Here is a 21,635-nt window from a genome sequence, read left to right on the forward strand (position 1 = left end):
GAGGAATGAATTCTAAGCAAACATTCTGGAACATTTTCTTCCTGGTTTAACCGTACTTGCTGATTCAGAATTCCCAAGTTAGCAACCCAATCTGCTAGTCGGTGAACCTCCAGATAAACTCTGTAGTTTCGAAAGCTAACAGCCCCTGGCCTGCAGACTGTGTTTCTTAGACTATGCAGAAGGGGAAAGCGAGGACTAGAGAAACCGTATCAGCAAAAACAGTCTATGCGAGAGGCTACCCATTCTGCTTTTATGGGAAAGCAGTGAGCTCTTAATTGCCAGAGCAGGGACGTGTGTTCCAGAAGGAAATCCTCAGAAAACATACTTACTACATGGTAGGTGTCTAAGACTGGGACAAGTAAGCAAGTATTTTAGGAATTCTGTAACACTTTCTGCTTTGTCAATTGTGACATGAAATGTTCCAGAATAAATATTGTCTTTAATTTTTTTTCCTATCTATTCCTAATGCTTTGTCTGTATCATGACGCTGGTTTTTAATTAGTTAAGGTGTACGATTTGATGATTTGCTATATGTATACACTGTAAAATAATCATTGCAATTTAACATACCAGTCACCTGACATAGCTACTCTGGGTCAGGGGCATCTGGGCAAATTTCGAGTACACTGTGGAGTGGCCCTACCTCGCCATGCCGTTAGATGTTAGAATTTTACAAGAATTTTGCTCGTCTTGCATAACTGAAGGTTTGTGCTCCTCACCCAACCTCCTCTTACCACCCCATCCCCCTCACCATTCTGTGCTCCTGTAGGTTTGACTATCTTAAATTCCACATGCAAGTGAGGAAATATTCCTCTCTGTGTGCCTGGCTTACTTTACTGAACATTTATTTAGTTTTGTTTTAAGACTTACAATTTTTAATTATGCGTGTATAAACGTTCAGGTGCCCGTGGAGGCCAGAAGAGGGGGCTGGATCCCTTGGGTCTGAACTGTACAGATAGTTGTGAGCAGCCACGTGGGTGCTGGGAAACCGAGTCATCCACAAGAGCAGTAAGAGCTCTTAACCACTGAGCCATCTCTCCAGCCCCAGCATTTATTTTTACCTAAGATCAAGGCAACATTATTGGAAAGGTGGAGCTGTGACAAGAAATTTGGCTTATAGATCTTCACAGTAAAAGCCCCTTTCCACCCAGCCCTCCAAGTTAGCATAAAATTCTAAATTGTATTTGCACGTGATGCCATTCTTTGAAATCCTAGGCTTTTTAGTCCCAGGTCTTGAGCTGGGGAAAGCTGAGAAAGAAGGAAAATGAATGTATAAAGTACTACAGTATCACCTGCCTGCCGTTCTAGTTCTAGGCCAGCTGAACTACGAAGTAAGGCCCTATCTAAAGAGAAAGCAGGAATAAATTAACGGATGTATGAATGAAGGATTTGTGAATGTATCCTTCATTGTATCTTCTGAATTCCAGACAGAGTTTCTGACCACATGGCAATCTCGGGATTTAAAGGCACGCTGAAGCTGAAACCCTTAAAAACACCTGTCTTTTACAAGAGGTAGGTAGTAAAATACGAACAATTAGACAAAGAAGTGTTTGGACAATGAATATTATAAGTTACACTGCAGAGACTACGGTGAGACGAGTCAGCACATTCCGTTCTGTGGTAATGTTACTTAAAACATCCGAATTAAGGAGTTTGTTACATTTTATTTATTTTGTACGTGTGCGCCCATCTGTGTACCGCAGTACACTTGTGGCAGCCAGAGGACAGCTTGTAGGAGTCCATTCTCCCGTTTCACTCTGCGGGTTCCCTGGAATCAAACTCAGATCCTCAGGCTTGGCAGCAAGCTCCTTCCCACTGAGCCATTCCCTTGTCTCTATGGGAGGATTTTTTTTTTTAAATAAAAAGAAAAAGATGAACATTCTTGGTTGGCCGGAAAAACAGAACTCTCCTTCCCATTCTCCCAAAAGAAATACAGAAAATCAGCCATGCATACCCCGCTATGATATACACGGGAGATTTGCCTGTTAGTAGCCATGCTTTCTCTCAGCCAGCTGCCGACAAACCGTAACCGTCAGTAATGGCTGGGAGTGAGAACCCGAGATGTGTTTAGCACATAGTAGACGGGAAGCACGCACCTCTCTCCTGGCTGCCCACCGCTGTGCCACTCTCGGCCTAACACTGCTAAAGCAATCGATTTCTGACATTTTTAAAAAGAAAGGAGGAGAAAAATAACCTCAAAGCAGCCAAACCATGGGGATCCCTGTAGTAGATGAGAGACTGAACTGGGTTTGTTTCAAATAGGTAGTGCTGTGATCCTCTGAAACATTATAAAACGGACCTTCTCCCGGCTTAGTCGGAGATGGAGTGTGAAATAGTTCCACGTGTGCTTTGTGCTTGCTGTAATTAGCAAAAATCTTTGTCCGCCTGGCCCTCGGCTTTCTTGGGACATATTTGTGTGTCTGCTTACCTCTTGTCTTCTGCTCACATTTTTTACGTCATGCAAAAATAAACTTGTTTTTCATTCGGAAATGCAACAAATGCATAGTAACCTGCTCCTGAAGTTTGCAGGAGGTCAAGTTAGGTGATAAAAAGTAGGAGAAATTACTAACACAAAAAGAAGAATTCGTGTTAGTAAAAGCTGAGGAAAAGAAAAGTTAGATGCAATTTCATGCCCAAAAAGTTGAGACCAGTACATCTTAAGACCCCATCACTTCCTTCTCTCCCAGGAAGAAAGAAATAAGTTGAATCTAATATGCTAAAGAGTAATAAAAGTAAACCATAGTGGTTATATTGTTCAACCACAGTATTTATTATTCCTTCTAGTTTTGATTTATTAGGTACTTGTAAAAAAAATGGGGCTGGAGAGATGGCTCAGCAGCTCTGAGCACTTGCTGCTCTTACAAAGGCATCTGGGTTCGATTCCCAGCACCCACATTGAAGCCCGCAACCATCTGTACCTCTGGTCTCTGGATCTGATGTCCCTTCTGACCTCCTTGGGTACCAGGCATGCACATGGTACATTCATGCAGACAAGACACCCATATACATAAAATTATAAAATAAATCAATTAATCAATTAATAAAAAAACAAAAATAAAAGATTCCATATATTTTAAACTTTTGTTATTAGTATCAAAACTACAGACCTTTAAGATAAATTTATAAAAGCTAGGTGTGGTGACACATGCCTATAATCCCAACATTCAAGGAAGATGGAGGAGGGGATCAGGAGTTCAAAGTCATCCTTGGCTACATAGAGACTTTGAGATCATCCTAGGCTACATAGGACCTGTTTCAAAAACTTTTTTGATTATTTAAATCAATTTGCTACTAAATTACACTTAATTAAAAGTAATATTCCACTTGTTGCATTATAAGCAAAGCTAGTTGTGTGTGTGTGTGTGTGTGTATTCATAAATTACTGCGAATTTACACAAAGCATCCTAGAAGTATTCACATTTCCCCTCCTTTTCCAGATCTTACTTTAATGCATATGTGTGAGTCTCCCAGAGTTCCAAACGTTCCAGAACTACAGGGTGGGCTGTGGTTTCCCTCATCTGCTCTGGCTGCCGGGCAGATGTTAGCAGGTGACAGGCTCTGCCTTAGGGCTGTGACTCTGGGCATACATACCACAACGCTTGTCGCCATGGTAGTCAGCGAAGCTTGGGGGTCTCGCGCCTATGCTAAATCTGCCTCTTTCTGTGTCTCTTCTTAGAGATAAAGATTTTCGAGGGTATTTCTCAGGCCATTTACAACACAAAGAAACAAAGCTGAGCCCGGCACAACTGGAAGGTAATGAAAATCACCCTAAATGTTAAACCCTGAGACAGCCCTCCCTCTTTCTGTGGGCTTCTGTCTTGTTTATTTTTTTTAATAATGATAAATTATTTATTTTGGTCTCAGAGAACTCACTCCATGGTTATTAGGGCCCACACAGCCAGGAAGAACATCTTGGTGTTAGACATGTGTAGGGAAGGTATTCACCACACAATAGACAAGAACCAAGAAGTGAGGAAGATACTAAAGATTAAGTATAGTCTTCAGAAGTGAGAGCCAATGACTTACTTCTTACAATTAAACCCTACCTCCTAAAGATTCCAGAACCTCCCCAAATAGCACCACCAACTGAGTCGCAAACACTCATTACAGGACCCTGGGTGTCTTACTAGCTAACTTGTCCATTTCTCATCCTAAGAACTTATAACGGAACTGAAGCAGGCTGGAATATGTCACTGACGGCAATAAATGCAGGCTCTGTGCAGCATGTACCTAAGGCTAGCCTGGAACTCATTGCCTAGCCCTGACTGATCTTGAGCACATAGCAGCCCTGTATCAGCCTCCCAAGTTCTAGAATTGAAGGCATGTGACATTGCTTCCAGCTGACTCCCATTCTGATCTTCCTTCAGTGCACGTGGGGAAGAAATATCCTACCATTTAAAGGAGGGAGAAATAAACTTTTAAAAAAAATAATTTAATTAGTTTTATTTTATGTGCATTCATGTGAGGGTGTCAGATCCCCTAGAACTGGAGTTACAGACAGGTGTGAGCTGCCAAGTGGGGGCTCGGACTTGAACCTGGGTCCATCTGGAAGAGCAGCCAATGCTCTTAACTTCTGGGCCATTGCTACAGCTCAGAAATAAGCTTCTAACCAGGCATGGTGATACATACCTATAACTCAGGCAGCTGATGCTTAGTTCAAAGCCAGCCTGGCCTGTATATCAAGAACCTATCTAAAAATTAAAAAAATAAGCTATTTGTAGATTGAAGAGAGATTACTTTGAAATTGACATCTCAAGAATTTAAGTCAGGCAGGCAGTGGTAGCACACACCTTTAATTCTAGCACTCAGGAGGCAGAGGCAGGAAGATCTCTGAGTTCAAGGCCATCATAGTCTACAGAGTCAGTTTCAGGACAGCCAAAGCTACACAAAGAAACCCTGTCTCAAAAACAACAAAATTAAACAGTCTTGGTGAAATATTATTATCCAGATAACCGTGAGAGTGGCAAACAGCAAATCTAAGGTCACATATGAAGCAGTTAAACCCAAAGGGGTAGGACTCACCAGGGTGAGAACAGGTGTTTGTAATCTCAACATTGGGGAGGCAGAGGCAAGAGGATCACCATAGTTTCAGGACAGCCTGGTCTGCAAAATATTTGACATGCCAAGTCACTTTGTTTTCAGAAGACAAAAAAATGAAAGAAAAAATAGAAATAAAATGCCAGGATTTTTTTTAGAGACAGGAAAAAAAATGTTGAAATTTGGTACGTTGTCTCCAGGTCATTGGTTCAGATAGCAAATATCTATTTAAACCAACAGTTTTCGGGGTTGGGGATTTAGCTCAGTGGTAGAGCGCTTGCCTAGGAAGCGCAAGGCCCTGGGTTCGGTCCCCAGCTCCGGGAAAAAAAAAACAAAAAACAAAACAAACAAACAAAAAAAAAAAAAACCAACAGTTTTCCGGGCATAAGAACATTAGACATGTTCCTGCTCTGGAAGGAAATCTACAAGGAAAATACATAGTTAAACTGCAAAATAATTTGGTGATTTAAATTAAATTATAAGATGACACAAGATATGAGAGAAGTATAGAAGCTATAGGACTGTAACAGAGTATCCCAATCTGGTCACTATAAGACCATAACAGTGTCCTGATTGGGTAGCCATAGGACTGTAACAGAGTATCCAGATCTAGTTGCTATAGGACCATAGCAGTGTGTCCCAATTTGGTCTTGTGAGGCAAAGGAGGGAGTCTAAAGAAAGCTGAATGATGAGCAAGTCAGGGGAAAAGGCAAAAGAGTGTCCAGGGAGAAAGAACAGAATCTTATCCAAAAGAAAGGAGAAGTATTATGCACCAAAAAACCTAAACGGAACCTAAAGGATGCCTCGGGAGGCAAGAGCACTTGTTATGCATGAGGACCTGAATTCAGATCCTGGCACCCACATAAAAAGCTGTGCATGCCTGTCACCCCAATGCAGGGGTGAGGGAAATGGGGTAGAGCTTGCTGGATGCTGTCTCAAAGGATTCGGTAGAATGTATCAGAGCCAGATGCCTGGCCTCCACGCTTGGAAGTGAGCATACCCACAAATACACATGAGCATACCCCACACTAACATACAAAAAAAGAGGGGGAGGAGGGAGAGGAGGAGGAGTAGAAAAGAAGAGCTGACCAAAGCACCTTTGCCTGTTGATGACCTGAACTCTGTCCCCAAATCCTACATAGTAAAAGGAGAGAACTGACTCCTGCAAGTTTGTCTCTTAACTATATTCATGCCATGACACACACACACACACACACACACACACACACACACACATACATATATACATACATACACTCACACACACACATATACACACCCACATATACACACACATACACATATACATACATACACACACATACACACATACACACACATATGCATACATACACACACATACACACATATACACACCCACATACATACACACATATGCATACATACACACACATACACACATATACACACCCACATACACACACACACATACACATATATATACATACACACACATACACACATATACACACATACAGACATACAGACATATTCACATTCTTTCTGTCTGTCTTCCGGGATACATGTAACCTAGTTACTTACAATTATTGGGAGCTAACCAGTCCTGTGAGGCATAGTCCCTGTGGGATTAGTAAAGATGCAGATATCAAAGTATCAAATACAAACACTAGAAAATGTGGTAATTCCTGTATCCTTACAACTTTCCTATGAGCAATTAATTTGTTCATTCTGCTTGGTTTATCAATACCTCAAAGTCTCCAATATCTCCTCTTCGCTCTCAAATGACTTTACTTCCTACCTCCCTGCACAAAACTTAATGGAATTTCCAAAGAACTTCCCCCCTGTGTCTATCTCTGAGCGCCGAAGCCATACACTTTGTGTGCAAATGCATGTGTACGGGGTGCCCCTACCAGAGGAAGATGCCCTGCTCTATCCTCCTCTGCCAGGTTCCTTCGAGACAGAGTGTCTCATTGAACACGGACTCATTGGTTTTCAGTGGCTGTAAGGCAACAGCAGTAGTCGTCCTCCTCTGCTCCTCGTCAGACAGAAGAGTTACATTGTAGATGGCCATTGGCAGCTTTCATTTGGATGCTAGGGATCCAAACTCAGGTCCTTAGCTTGCACAGAATGCGCTTACTCATTGGGCTGTCTCTCCATCCCCGATCCTCCACTATTTTTGCATAGTTTGAAAAACAAGAGTAAACATATCCTGGTATGTTTACCCCAATATAAAAATAAGTATCTATGAGTCTATACTGATTGTTCTTAGTTGGGGTTTTATTGCTGTGAAGAGACACCATGACCAAGGCAACTCTTATAAAAGACAACATTTAACTGGGGCTGGCTTACACTTACAGAGGTTCTCTCCATTGTCATCATGGCGGGAAACATGCCAGAGTGCAGGCAGACGTGGTGCCTGAAGGGGCAGAAGGGGCTAAGAGTTCTGCTTCTTGATGTGCAGGTAGCCAGGAGAGGACTGGTTCTTCCACACTGAGTGGAGCTTGAGAGCTAGGAGTCCTCAAAGCCCACCTATAAAATGACACACTTCCTCCAGTGAGGCCAGACCTACTAATAGTAGCACTTGCCGTGGGCCAAGCATATTCAAACCATCACACTGGCATAAATAAATAATGAAGCTAGGAATATAGGTCAGTGGTAGAGCGGTTGCCTAGCATACATGAGGCCCTAGATTCAAACCCCAGTATTGTAAAAAGAATGAAAATTAAGAATAATTTTAATACTTAATGCAAAGTAGAGAAAAATGAGTAATGACAATAAAGGGGGACAACAGACAATATATATTTTTGGTTTGCTTTGTTTTGATACACGGGGTCTGATGAAACCCAGTCTGTTCTCAAACTCACTATTTGGCCAAGGCTGGACTTGAACACCTAACCTTCCTGTCTCTACCCTCGAGTGTTTTACAAGAATGTACCACCATGCCTGGCTCCACATTTGGTTTTTCTACCAATTGCTGCTTGTTCTATCGAATTCTATCATTTCTGCTTTATTCTTCAAATCCCAGGAAAAGACTGTATCTGTCTTTTCTTTTTTTTTTGGTTCTTTTTTTCCGGAGCTGGGGACCGAACCCAGGGCCTTGCGCTTCCTAGGTAAGCGCTCTACCACTGAGCTAAATCCCCAGCCCCTGTCTTTTCTTTTTTAAAAAACAAATCTATTACTCATTTTTCTCTCCGTGTTTTTTCAGAACATAATCTTCAATTGGTCATGTGATCTCTCCTAGTCCTCTTAGCATATATGTTTCCCCCTCCCCTCCCCTGCCCCACTTTTTGAGACAGTCTTACTCTATAGCCCGGGCTGACCCAGACATTACTTTTAAGCCTAAGTGGTCCCCAGATCCCCAGATAATCTTCCCGCCACAGTTTCCAAGTAATAATACTATCGTGCCTGACTGTGTTTCTTCCTAAATGACTGTCCTAACTAATATAATTCCATTTCCCCAGCCTTCCGTAACGCTTACAACTTCTTCACCAAGGACAGAACCGGCTGTATTGATTCACACGGATTGATGAGCACTGTAGCAAAACTGGGAATGAATCTAAACGCATACGATATCTACAATGAATTAAAATGTGCCGATCGTGACAGTGAGTGTTTTCACTTATTACTTTCTCATGAAACAGTTTCATGAATATCTGGTTTATCATAGATCCTGTAAGTACAGGAAATTGCTCTCCCTTATTTCCCAGAATATTGCTCAAACAAAAATAAGGATATCTCCCCTGAGCTGCACTTTACCTTCCATGGTTTCAAATAACTGGCTCAACTGTGATCCAAAAATATTAGTATTTGTCTAAACTCTTTCAAGTGAAAAAAAAAGTCCTCAAGTTCAATTGTTGAGGCTAGACATGGTGGTACACACCTTTAGTCCCAGTGCTCAGGAGGCAGAGACAGGCAGATCTCTGGGAGTTCCAGGCCAGCCTGGGCTACGTGGAGAGACCATGTCTCAAATACACACACAGTATATTGTTATAGTCATTTTGTTATAGTTGCTGTTGCTGTTAGTCTCTCATTATGCCTAACTTATCAGATAAAGTTTATCACAGATATGTCTGTATGAAAACACACAGCAGAGGCAGAATCAGTACCGTCCAGGGTGCCTACGAGGTTTTTGGTTTGGTTTTGGTTGGTTTGGGGGTTGTTCTAACTTGTTTGTTTACCAGGACAGGGTATCATTCTGCGTCTCAGGCTGTCTGAGGATTCAACATTTAACTCACAGCCTAGCATCGTAGGCATGAGCCAGCACACTCAGACCTAGCCAAGGCTCTAAGGCTTGGAGGTCTTGGAATGGAACTTGTATACCCTGAAGGATGAGGGAACTGCTACTGTATTTGTGTATGTTTCTCTTTAAGGATACCAGTGGGGTATATGTATGAGTAAAAAATAGTTTCTTGAAATTTTTTCTGGGCGGAAACCGAGAGTGATTGTCTCTTCTCAATACCAAATTCCAGTTTTTGTAATGATGCTCATTTTAGAGGATGCCTTGAAGTAGCAGAGAGATAAAAAGACATCAATCGCTTCACAGAGGCAGAACACCAAGCAAACCCTGGCCCTCTCCTTCTATCCAAGCCCAATGAATTTTAAATGCCAGGGAAATTTTGTTAGTGTTTTAAAGCATACAGGTCATGGAATTTGTTTTCCTGATTTGGGAGCTTTTCATTAGTAGCATTTGGTTTGGTTTTTTATTTTAAAGCAGGGGTTTTTTTTTTTCTCCATCTTTATTAACTTGGGTATTTTTTTATTTACATTTCAATTGTTATTCCCTTTCCCGGTTTCCAGGCCAACATCCCCCTAACTCTTCCCCCTCCCCATTACATATGGGTGTTCCCCTCCCCATCCTTCCCCCATTACTGCCCTCCCCCCAACAATCATGTTCACTGGGGGTTCAGTCTTGGCAGGACCAAGGGCTTCCCCTTCCACTGGTGCTCTTACTAGGATATTCATTGCTACCTATGAGGTTGGAGCCCAGGGTCAGTCCATGTATAGTCTTTAGGTAGTGGCTTAGTCCCTGGAAGCTCTGGTTGGTTGGCATTGTTGTACATATGGGGTCTCAAGCCCCTTCAAGCTCTTTCAGTCCTTTCTCTGATTCCTTCAATGGGGGTCCTGTTCTCAGTTCAGTGGTTTCCTGCTGGCATTCGCCTATGTATTTGCCATATTCTGGCTGTGTCTCTCAGGAGAGATCTACATCCGGCTCCTGTCGGCCTGCACTTCTTTGCTTCATCCATCTTGTCTAATTGGGTGGCTGTATATGTATGGGCCACATGTGGGGCAGGCTCTGAATGGGTGTTCCTTCAGCCTCTGTTCTAAACTTTGCCTCCCTATTCCCTGCCAAGGGTATTTTTGTTCCCCTTTTAAAGAAGGAGTGAAGCATTTGCATTTTGGTCATCCTTCTTGAGTTTCATGTGTTCTGTGCATCTAGGTAATTCGAGCATTTGGGCTAATAGCCACTTATCAATGAGTGCATACCATGTGTGTTTTTCTGTGATTGGGTTACCTCACTCAGGATGATATTTTCCAGTTCCAACCATTTGCCTATGAATTTCATAAAGTCATTGTTTTTGATAGCTGAATAATATTCCACTGTGTAGATGTACCACATTTTCTGTATCCATTCCTTTGTTGAAGGGCATCTGGGTTCTTTCCAGCTTCTGGCTATTATAAATAAGGCTGCTATGAACATTGTGGAGCATGTGTCTTTGTGATATGTTGGAGCATCTTTTGGGTATATGCCCAAGAGAGGTATAGCTGGGTCCTCAGGTAGTTCAATGTCCAATTTTCTGAGAACCTCCAGACTGATTTCCAGAATGGTTGTACCAGTCTGCAATCCCACCAACAATGGAGGAGTGTTCCTCTTTCTCCACATCCTCGCCAGCATCTGCTGTCACCTGAGTTTTTGATCTTAGCCATTCTCACTGGTGTGAGGTGAAATCTCAGGGTTGTTTTGATTTGCATTTCCCTTATGACTAAAGATGTTGAACATTTCTTTAGGTGTTTAAGCAGGGTCTTAATACATCTGAGGCTTCCCTCTAACTTGCTGTGTAGCCAAGGCTGGCCTCTAACTTGCTGTGTAGCTGAGGTGAGCCTTGAATGGTTGACACTTGCCTCTACCCCTCAAGTGCGTTGGCATGTGCCTGGAGTCCAAACTAATATGTTATGTGGGAAATGTTTTCAGCATACTATTTTATCTTGCCCCTCATCACCCAACTAACAGTGACTTAAAGTCACCAGATAATTAACACTGTTATCACCTGTTAATTAAAGTTATCATGTGTTTCCATTAACTCCACCCAATTGTTTTATTCTTTCATAGCCCATACACATATACCTCAAGTGGTAGTTACTGTCAGATTTGGGAAGGGGAGTTATTTTCTCTGGGTACCTCTGGCTGTCCTGGAACTTTCATTGTAGACCAGGCTGGCCGCAAACTCAGAGATCTGCTTGTCTCTGCCCCTGCCCCTGCCCCTGCCCCTGCCCCTGCCCCTGCCCCTGCCCCTGCCCCTGCCCCCTGCTTCTACCCCTGCCCCTGCCCCCTGCTTCTCCCCTGCCCCTGCCCTTGCCTCTACCTCTGATGAGATTAAAGACACACACTGCCACCACCCAGCAACTATCTTTTAATTTTAGGGACAATAGGCTACCAGAAAAGGAGGGACATGTGAATAAATTCCTTGTGAAAGCGACACTCTCGGGCAAAGGATAATAGTAGCTAACTGCTTTTGCCAAATGTTTATACCTCAGCATTGCTTCTGTTGGCTATGGGAGAGTACCATGATTCTAGTAAGATCAAATCATGAAGGCTGAGGATTATAAATTGAAGACCAGCATGGCTACATAGTGAGGCACTACCAAAATAATCTCTTTAAGGAGAAGAGAACCAAAGCTTACCTAAGCATCTTTCCATCCCCACATGTGCTGGTTTTAAGTGTTAGGTGCTCAGGATGCTTCAGCTCTTATACTTAACATATGTTAGATAATTAAAATACATCCTAGCTCAACACAGTAGCAGACACCAGGATTCTCAACAAACCAGAGGCTGGGGCAGAAGGATCATGAGTCTGCAGCAATCTAGGCTATACGTAGCAAGTGCTCTCTCTTGCCCTCCCTCCCTCCTTTATATCTAAGTTATATATTTAATATAACATACAAGTGTTTAGAGACATTCTTGTTCTGAGCTCATATTCCTGTTGCAGGGGATGGTAAGATCAACTTCTCAGATTTTATAGATGTGCTGACAGATAAGAAACTCTTCCTCAAAGCTGTGGGTGAGTAGATATCACTTACAAGACACTTAGAAGATAGATGAAGTCAGTTAGAGAGGTTGGGCAGCCCTTCACACTGCACAGAAAACACTACAAAATATCAAACAAAGAGTATCACACTTGCAGCTTAAATATGTCAAGCAGTCCCTGCCAGTAGCTTTCCTTTCTTTAAAATTTATTTTTATCTTCTGTGTATGGGTATCTTGCCTTGTATGTCTGTGTCAGATCACCTAGAACTAGAATTGCAGGTGGTTGTTAGTATACATGGGTACTGGGAATCAAACCCAGGTCCTCTGGAAAAGTAATCACGCTCTTAACGACTCTATAGCCCCTTGTCTTCCTTTTATTATAGTGTTTTGGTTCTTAGACAAGCACATGTACTACTTCCAAAAGCATTCCTTTTACCAAAAAAAAGAAAAAGAAAAGAAGGAAGAAAGAAGGAAAGAAAGAAAGAAAGAAAGAAAGAAAGAAAGAAAGAAAGAAAGAAAGAAAAGAAAAGAAGGAAAAACTTTTTCTAGCACTTAGAATATGTACTGTTTCCATGCAATGCTGAAGCCTCTGCCTTTGGTGAGAGCCTGGGAGGTTGGAGAGCATGCTCTCACCTTTGTGCTTAATGCTATGCATCCTGAAATTGTCACCAGTTTCTGAACTTAACAGGCTGCCTTGGAAAAATCTAACCACTATTCCTATCATATTCTCTAGGATTCCAGATCCCAAACCCCATGTGTAACTTTGGAAACATACCTATTCTTAAAGTACAGACTGTCCCTAAGACAGAAAAAATGGTGCTAACAAACACAGTAATTTCTGGGAGCCTCCTAGCCTGGAACAGGTTGAACTGAGACACAGAGTAGGACTCTGGTGTGGCTCTCTAACTACCGAATGCTGATAACTTCTAAAAAGTCCTGAATGCTTTCTTGCTACTTCTGAGTGTTAAAAAACTGCTGGCTTAGGTGATTAACACCTGTATCTTAACAGCAAGGGGCGTGAAGGTTAGGGGGAAGGTATAAGAAAAGCAGCCTTTGTTCTATCTCCACAGGAAATGCGTGGCTCTTAACTTAAAGCCTGCTACTTGAAGTCTCAAGAAGAAAAAGGGACACTTTGAAAAGTGAACTTGGTGTTTATTTCTAAGTTGTAAAAAGTTTTCAACGAAAGCTCTCTAAGAAAAACAAGAAAGCAGAATGATCCTAAGTAGGACAAAGAGTGCTAAAGAGGGGGGTAAGAAGACTAATGCTAAGAAAGGCAGGGCAGAAGGGGGGGGGAGAGAGAGAGAGAGAGAGAGAGAGAGAGAGAGAGAGATCCTCTTCTCTTGTCCTCAGCACTACACATCTTTCAGAATGCATGATCACATGGTAAGAAGTTCATTACAAGTTTACACATAAATTCAAATCATAAATCAAATAAGAAGTGGGACAGAGAGTGTTTACATGCATATCCATTAGGAGTAATTATCTGGATAAACATTCATCACCTGTCTCAGCTCCACAGGTTCATAGAGAGTTGAAAACTATAACTAAAGTGAAGTTTTGTATAGATAAACCCAGTCAACATTTTATCTTCTGTCATAGCACCTGTAATAAATCGTAGTTCACTTTACCTTTAGTTAAGGTTTTACCACCTTTAGGAATATGCTCTGAATAGTAGAAGCAATTAACTGGTGACAGAGACTGCCAGAGTTCTCATTGCAGTTTTGACCATCAGAAAGGACCTAATGGCATTTCTACTATAAAAGAGCTTAACAATCACTGATATAATTTTAGGAATTCTTATAGGATCATCATAAAGAGGAATCATCTATTTGTCTATAGCATCACTACAAGACAGGACATCTCTGTAGTTGCAAAGATCTGCTCAAAAGGGCAGGCTAATACCTACTGACTGTTATATATTTAATGATAACAGGAAAAGCATATTAATAGTAGGAATCTTTCTTAAAATGATTTTTCATAGGCCTTGTCTATTGGAACAAATCTGTCCTGGATTTTCTTTTTTTTTAATCCAAGGCAGACTCATCTCAGGAAGATCACCTGCTAGTCCTATGATGGCTCTTGACAAGTAATGAGAGTTCTCTGCAAAGTAGACATATTTATTAATCCCCCTTCATAGCACATGACAATTGTCTTTAACATACTGTACATGCAGTTGTTAAAAGAACTGCTGTATTTACTTAGTCATTGAACTATAATTATTTTGTTTACTTCATAATCAAAATTACCTTTCTACCAAATAGAACAGATTTGTAATGTTTTGGCATATTTCTAGTCCCTGGTTTAATATACAGAAAATTGCATAATTATAAATTATAAATTTTATAATTTTATGATATAAATTCTCAGTGAAATTTTAATAGAATGCTTGCTCAGAAGACATTTTGAAACCTCTCTTTTCTGTTTCCTCTATAGTTCCAGAAAAGAGAATATGCTTAGATTTAGCTAACAATCCAGGGATCTTATTGTTTGAAATCCTATCAAAGTTTGTAGAGATTTCAGCCCTGCACAGAAAGGATATAATAGAGTTAGTAAGGTAAGTGCAACGGAGTGGGTGGGAGCACCTTCCCAGAGGCCACATCACCAACATCCTAGGCACAGAGCTCAATGCAAAACAGAAGGCTGCATGCTACAATACTCTCACCTGGCTCTGAAACTGTAAGACCAATGTCACACTCTCCTGAGGCTCTGTTGTGGGCATAGGACATCCAAAAAACTTTAGCCGTCCCTAACCCAAGACAGAGCTGCTGGTGCACAGGCTAGCCCTTTCTTTACTTCTCAGTTTCTTCACCTAAGGGGAACAAAGCAGAAGAACACAGATAATGAGTATTGCTCTCATCCTGTGAAAATAAAATAAATAATATTATCTAATATACTCCTCACTGAAGGGTTGCATGCTGTCACCTGCATTTTACAAACAAAACATCTGGAAAGCAAATCCAACACTTGACCAAGAGTTGAGTGCTGCTGTTAGCACAGTGGCCAGTGCTCTCTTCCTCCTGCACTGCTCTCACTCCTACTAAGTTAACAGGACACCTTAGCTAATGTCGCTAGGTTCGTTGAAATTGGATTGTGGTTATTTATTTGCTTACCTTAGGAGGTGGTTCTTTACCTGCTGAATAATTTCCAAAACCTGGGAAATAAAGACCCAAGATCCAGGAAGCTGTTAAGATCCTTACTAGATTTAGTTGGGGGGCGGGCGGAATCTTCTCCAAGGCATACTGGTGTCAAACCATCAAACTACAAGATACCAGACATGGTAGTGAATGCTTTTAGCCCAAGGCTCAGAAGACAAAGGCAGGTGGATCTCTGTGAGTTCAAGGACAGCCTGGCCTACATAGCAAGTTCCAAGACAGCCAAAGCAACACAGTGAGATCCTGTCTCAAAAATGAATAGATAGATGGATAGAGAGATGGATGGATGATGGATAGATAGATATGTACAAAAAACTTTTAAAAATCAAGTTTTAAAAAAATCAAGTTATGTATTAAGAAATCCCTATTACAGTAGCAGCAGATTTCCCTACAGAAATTTTACAAGCCAAAACAGAATGGAATGATTTGTTGAAAGAGAATACTCACCCACCAGAAATTCTATCCCTAGAAAAGCTGTCCTTCAGAAGTTAAAGAGAAAGAAAGGCTTTCTGAGAGAACCACTGAAGGAATACATGTCACCAAGCCTAACAACTGTGTTCAATCCCTGGTACCCACATGGCAGAAGGAGTTAATTCCTACAAACTTTCCTCTGACCTACATACACAGTGTGCCAGTGCACATGTGCACACATTCCTGCATATGCACACACACACTAAACTACAGTCAATTAATAAATATAACAATGTCAAAAATTATAAAAAGAAACCGAGACAGCCATGTAAGTTATAAAGGAATTAGTTTAACAAGAAGAAATAGCAGCTGGGACTGCAGGTCAGCATCCAGTGTACTTGGCTGGCCGGCATTCACGAAGCCCTGAGTTCAGTCCCCCACACTGGAAACACTGCTCACAAGCTTTCCGAAACAAGCATGAAAGAGAGGCAATAATTCTGGCTGGGTAGCCGAGTGGTAGGATGCCTCCCTAACATGCACAAAGGCCAGCATGCGATCCCAAAGCAAACCAAACCTTTGAAAGATATGGATGAATATACCTTTCTAGGCAGGCACAGTATCCCATGCTGTGATCTCAACACTCCAGAGTTTGATGCAGAAGGGACACCATGAGTTCAAGGACAGCCTAGGCCACAAAGTGAGACCCTGTCTCAAAACAGAAAATTGCATTTTCAAACCCAACACATTTTCTTCAGTGCTGTAGCCACTAGTAAAGGGCTCTTGGAAATGATCCCTCACCAGGACCTAGGTAAGCAACCCTAACAATACATATTGAGTTCTCAAGCCTGAAAGAAAGAGAGAGGAGGAAGGTAAGGATGAGGGGAGGGAAGTGGGAGAGGAGAGAAAGAATACAAAAGAAGATGAGAGGAAGGGAATGAAAATACAGAAGGAAGACCTGACAGAAGAGGGATAAAGAGGGAGGAGAGAAGGGTTCTGGGAAGACAGAGAAACAGGAAAGGGTAACAGAGTGAGTATAATAAAAATACATCTAATGTATGAAGTTGTCATAATGAAAACTATCATTATATATGATCAACATATGCTGATGAAACTTTTCAAATAGGTTCAGAATAAACTTAATCAGCATTTATTAACTTGCAGTTTCGTTTTCTTCTGTTTGTCCTAAATAGTTCTTTATATCTGTTTCTGAATTCCTCGTATTCTCTTTTTAAGCTATTTCCGGAAAAAGTTCCAGGAAAGCAACTCAGAAATACTGTGGAGTCCGTACGGGAGAAGGGCCTTTAAGACAGACATATGCTCTCCTCCTCGCTCAAGCACTGCTGCCTTTGCCAACTCTGCCAGGATCTCAATAATGAAAGAACGGGATTTGTATAAGTTTCTTGAAGCGCTCAAACGTAAGAGCCATTTTTCCCTCTCTTCTGTTACGGACTGACTTCAGGAGTAAACACCGGGGGCCAAGAGCAGGGCTAAGGAACTGCTCTCTGTCACACAAATACCGTTTGGAAGCAGAGCCCACTGACTGAGCCCTCAGACATGGGGGGTGGGGGGGCGGGGGAGGAGGGGAGGAGGGGAGGGCGGGGGGAGCAGGAGGGAGGGGGGAGCGGAGTGGGAGCAGGGGGTAGCAGGGGAGGAGGGGGGGCGGGGGGAAGTGGGGAGCGGGAGGGGGGCGGTATGAGAGAACCTTAGGCTCAGATGCGCCTCACTGCTTGTAATCTTTACAGAATTTTTAATGTCGTTTCCTGATTTCATCTTTTGCAGGGTGTAACCTCCGTACAGATAGCCCATACTCAAAAATACCTGTGTTTCCATTGTTTCCTGACGTGGATGGGGTGGTGTTGGGAAAGCCATTCAAAGACACACAGAAACTAGAAATGCTAAGGAAAAGGGAGCCTCTGTCTTTTTTTGAGGACTATTTTTTCAATAAAAGAGATTGGAAAACACAGGTAAGATTGAATCCTGTTGTAATAGAGAATTTAAATACTTCCATTTGTAAGAACCCAACTCAACGAGACTAAAAGCCCGTCTTCATCACAAACACTGGGCAGGGTGAGGGGGGGGGGCTGTAGTTGTTTTTTTCGAGGCGTTCATTTGGGTTTGGATTGGGAGTTTTAGAAGACAAGGTCTCACGACGTAGCCCGGACTGACCTCTTGCTCTGTGGCCAACAAGGACTTTGAACTTAGGTATAACGATTTTAACAAAATAGTTCGATTTACTGAAAATAGCAAACCTAGGTTTGGGGTTGGCACGGGGACTCTAAAAAACGACAGGTAACCGAACATGGGGGTTCATTCCTGCAATTCCAACACTGAGGACACTGAAGCAGAGAGATAGCGAAGAGTTCAAGGTTGGCCTGGGCCACATGGTGAGTTTCAGGCCTGTTTGAGCTACAGAATGGCATCCTGTCTTTAAAAAGCAAAACCAGGGCTGGAGAGATGGCTCAGCGGTTAAGAGCACTGACTGCTCTTCCAGAGGTCCTGAGTTCAATTCCCAGCAACCACATGGTGGCTCACAACCATCTGTAATGGGATCTGATGCCTTCTCCTGGTGTGTCTGAAGACAGCTACAGTGTACTTATATATAATAAATGAATAAAATAAATAAAAAGCAAAACCAGAAACACAAAACACTAAAAGTTTCCATCAAGCAGAAGCTACAGTTTTCACTCTGTCAGCCAGATACCATGAGGATGGAAGGTCCACATCACTGGAGAGTGCTCTGATGGAGGGCCCATCCTGTCTCCCCTAGAGCCTCACCTGTGATCTCAGCTATGTCTTCTCCCCCTGCATCATGTTCTGTTAACTCTAGTCTCTCTGCCTGCACACACTTTACTCCATTGAATGATAAAGTCTCAGGATGTCCAGGTATTGCTTATGCGCCCACGTATTCTGAGAAGTTCTGACCTTTGCCTCAAGTTTGTTGTAAGCCTCCCAGTGTGAGCACCACAACTGAAACTTACCTGGAACAGAGCCTGGTGTCCAGGCATGGCATCCACTCCTGTAATCGCAGCAGTGAGAGGCAGGAGAACTGCCATGAGTTCAAGGCCAACCTAAACTATACAACATGTTCCAGACCAACTAGGTTCCACAAAAAGATCCTGCCTCAGAAGACAAACAAGTTCAAAGACAACTTTCCAGGTAGTGGCAAAGCACGCTTTTAATCCCAGCACTCAAGAGGCAATGGCAGGCTGATGTCTGTGAGTTCAAAGCCAGCCTGGTCTACAGAGCGAATTCAGGACAGCCAGAGCTACTCAGAGAAATCCTGTCTCAAGAAAGCAAACAAAAAGAAGGAAGAGAACTAACATCATTCCTCTGGCTTCTTCATGAGTGCCATGCAGACACACAGACACCCAGACATGCACACAATATCAATCAATGTCATTTTAAAACAAAATTTAAAAACACCCCACAGCAAACTAAATATAAAGACTTCAGGGGAGACGTTTGACCTTGGAAATCAGAGGAAAATGATGGGCTGAAGGATGGGGAAAATCACAAGATGGGGAGAAGGGTTAAGAGAAGTCATACTAGACAGCTTTAGAGATCAGCAGCTGACAGTCTGAAGTCTGGCCTCCCAGCAGCCACTTGGAGTGGTAACGGAGAATGAATGCCAAGTAGATGAGGCAGTCCGTACGTCCAAAGAAAGTGAGCGGTATCTGTGCCCAGCTTCCCTTAGCATTGTTCAACAGCCCAGCAGCAGGAAGTGCAGACACTGTTTCCTGTGGGAAGTCTGGAAGTAGCAGAGGTTACTTCTGTACAGGGCACCTTCCTCTAGCAGCAGCTTGGAGTTGGGATGGAGCTCCTCTCTGCCCTCCTTCTGCACTCCGCGCACAAACCGTCTGGTCAGCGTTTGTTTTACAAGCAGACTTCATTATTATTAATTCAGTGGATTTACTGAATGCCTGTTCGCACATATACCGTGCTAGCTGATCCAGTTCCAACTGGCAAATCGTTTGCCGACAACCTTGTAAATGATACACAGATCTTCTCAAAAAAACAAATCCCGTTTTTTGTGTTTGTGAAACAGTGTCTCACTGTAGCCCCGGGCTGGCCTTGAACTCACATCCCTTTTCTTGCTGCAGAGCCCCAAGAGCTGGCATTAGAAGCATGCACCCTTATGGCCAACTTCACACTAACTCCACTCCATTAGAATGTCCTTCCATAACTGATGTCTAAAGTTAGCGTGCAAAGTAATGAGCTTCACTGTGACATTTTACACACGTGCATAACTGTGATTTGTTACATAATTCAAACTAAAATTCATCACTCATTTGTTTTGTTTTGTTTTTTTTAATGTGCAAAAAGGCCATGAACGTGAAACCTCTCAAGTCTGCCTCAGGTTATTCAGATGACATCTTAGCCATTGACCAGCTATTCAAGAAGAAGCAACATTGGACTGTGTCTGATGCAGTCGCTCTCAAACAGCATGTGAGTGATCGCCGTCAGACACCTCGCCCAGACTGCACTGTCAAAAGTATTTTCTATGGAACGACTCTGCCTCCAAAATCAAACAAAAGCATCCACTCTAGGGAGACAAGATGAGCTGTGTCATGTCCAGAACTCATGGGAGATAGCATCACCTGAGGGATTCAAGGAGGAGGGGGAAGACCCAGGGCTGCAGGGATGGAAGGTGTTTGTAAAACGTAAGGAAGTGGTAGCATCGAGAGCATGATTAGCATCAGATGCTGAAGGGAGGTGGTATGGAGTAAGTGCATCCTAGTCCCAGTGAATGGGGTTGTCAAGAAGTTAGACTACAAAAGCAGACAGGGAGTGCAGAGTCGGGGTCGGGGTTAAAAGTGTGCGTTGTGGAGCCTCTCCAATGTCTGTGTGTACAAGCGTGTGAGCATCGCACACAAGTGCTAGAGGTCAGCCTCAGCTGTGATACTCCTGCTGTGATTTCTTGGGCAGCAATCATCAGGCTTTCGATGCTTCTACCCCCAGCTTTCTCCCCCCCCCAACCCCTGCTAGTCTTCTCATAGCACAAGTGCAGACACACTTGAGTGTGTGCCCATGAGTAATAAGATTAGGAGACATCACAGAGAGAAAAGCACAGCTCCTACTCTATGAAAGCTTGGGGTGAGGACACAGTCGTGGAGGAGGACGTGGACAGTAGCAAGGCACCGGGGTATGTGGGAGTCAAGAACACAAAGCAGCAGGCAGTGACTCACGTGTTGGCACATAAGCATGCGGCCAATGGAGGCTGCCTGTGGCCAGAGACCTCCAGCACCAGCACCAGGCTGAGAACATCATTCCTTCAGTCTCCCTAGAACTCAGCCATAGAAGAATGGCAGGGACCTCTGTGTCATGTGAAGCGAGCTAGGGCGAGCACATGGGTGACTTCAGCCTCTGCTTAGCTATAGCCACCTACACACCGAGAAGTAATTTGTCCCAGCCCAGACCTCTTTCCTGTACACTGCCCTCTCTCACTCACCGCCTGGATGCTACCTCTCATCTCCTTCAATCTGCCTCTACCCTGAGGATGCCGTATCTCAGCGGCTATCACCATTTACTCAGTCACAAAAGCTAATCCAACTCATTTCGGGATGCTTCCCAGGTCTGGTGCCCGTAGTTCTGCAGCTTTTCCCCGTCAGCCATTTGCCTGCCACTCAGCTGGTTATCTAACATGAAGATGAAAACATGCCATGGTCCTGTTTAAAGATAAACTTGGGCGGAAGACTTAGCTCCCTGGTAGCACTCTGGGCTAGCGTGGACAAGGCCCCTTGCTAACAGGGATTACCCTGTTGTAGATTGCCCTTTTATTTTTAATTAGACAGAAAGGGTGAAGTGTAGGT

General features: G+C 42.9%; 1 protein-coding gene across 12 annotated transcripts in view; it reads left to right on the forward strand.

Annotated features, from left to right (window-relative positions):
• The window catches only part of Efcab3 (EF-hand calcium binding domain 3), a 492,651-nt gene that overhangs the window by 462,040 nt on the left and 8,976 nt on the right, over positions 1-21,635 (forward strand). For 11 of the 12 annotated variants that reach the window (XM_039086123.2, XM_039086125.2, XM_039086126.2 and 8 more), the window contains 8 exons: positions 1,428-1,512; positions 3,677-3,753; positions 8,481-8,624; positions 12,225-12,296; positions 14,696-14,816; positions 17,059-17,240; positions 17,605-17,789; positions 20,149-20,271. In XM_039086123.2, coding sequence (XP_038942051.1) covers positions 1,428-1,512; positions 3,677-3,753; positions 8,481-8,624; positions 12,225-12,296; positions 14,696-14,816; positions 17,059-17,240; positions 17,605-17,789; positions 20,149-20,271 — 989 coding nt within the window. Of the gene's footprint in view, positions 1-34; positions 336-1,427; positions 1,513-3,676; positions 3,754-8,480; positions 8,625-12,224; positions 12,297-14,695; positions 14,817-17,058; positions 17,241-17,604; positions 17,790-20,148; positions 20,272-21,635 lie in introns of those variants that run through there. The other variant, NM_001013972.3, reaches the window with a different exon arrangement.

This window comes from Rattus norvegicus, chromosome 10, assembly GCF_036323735.1.
Source record: "Rattus norvegicus strain BN/NHsdMcwi chromosome 10, GRCr8, whole genome shotgun sequence".
NCBI lineage: Eukaryota > Metazoa > Chordata > Mammalia > Rodentia > Muridae > Rattus > Rattus norvegicus.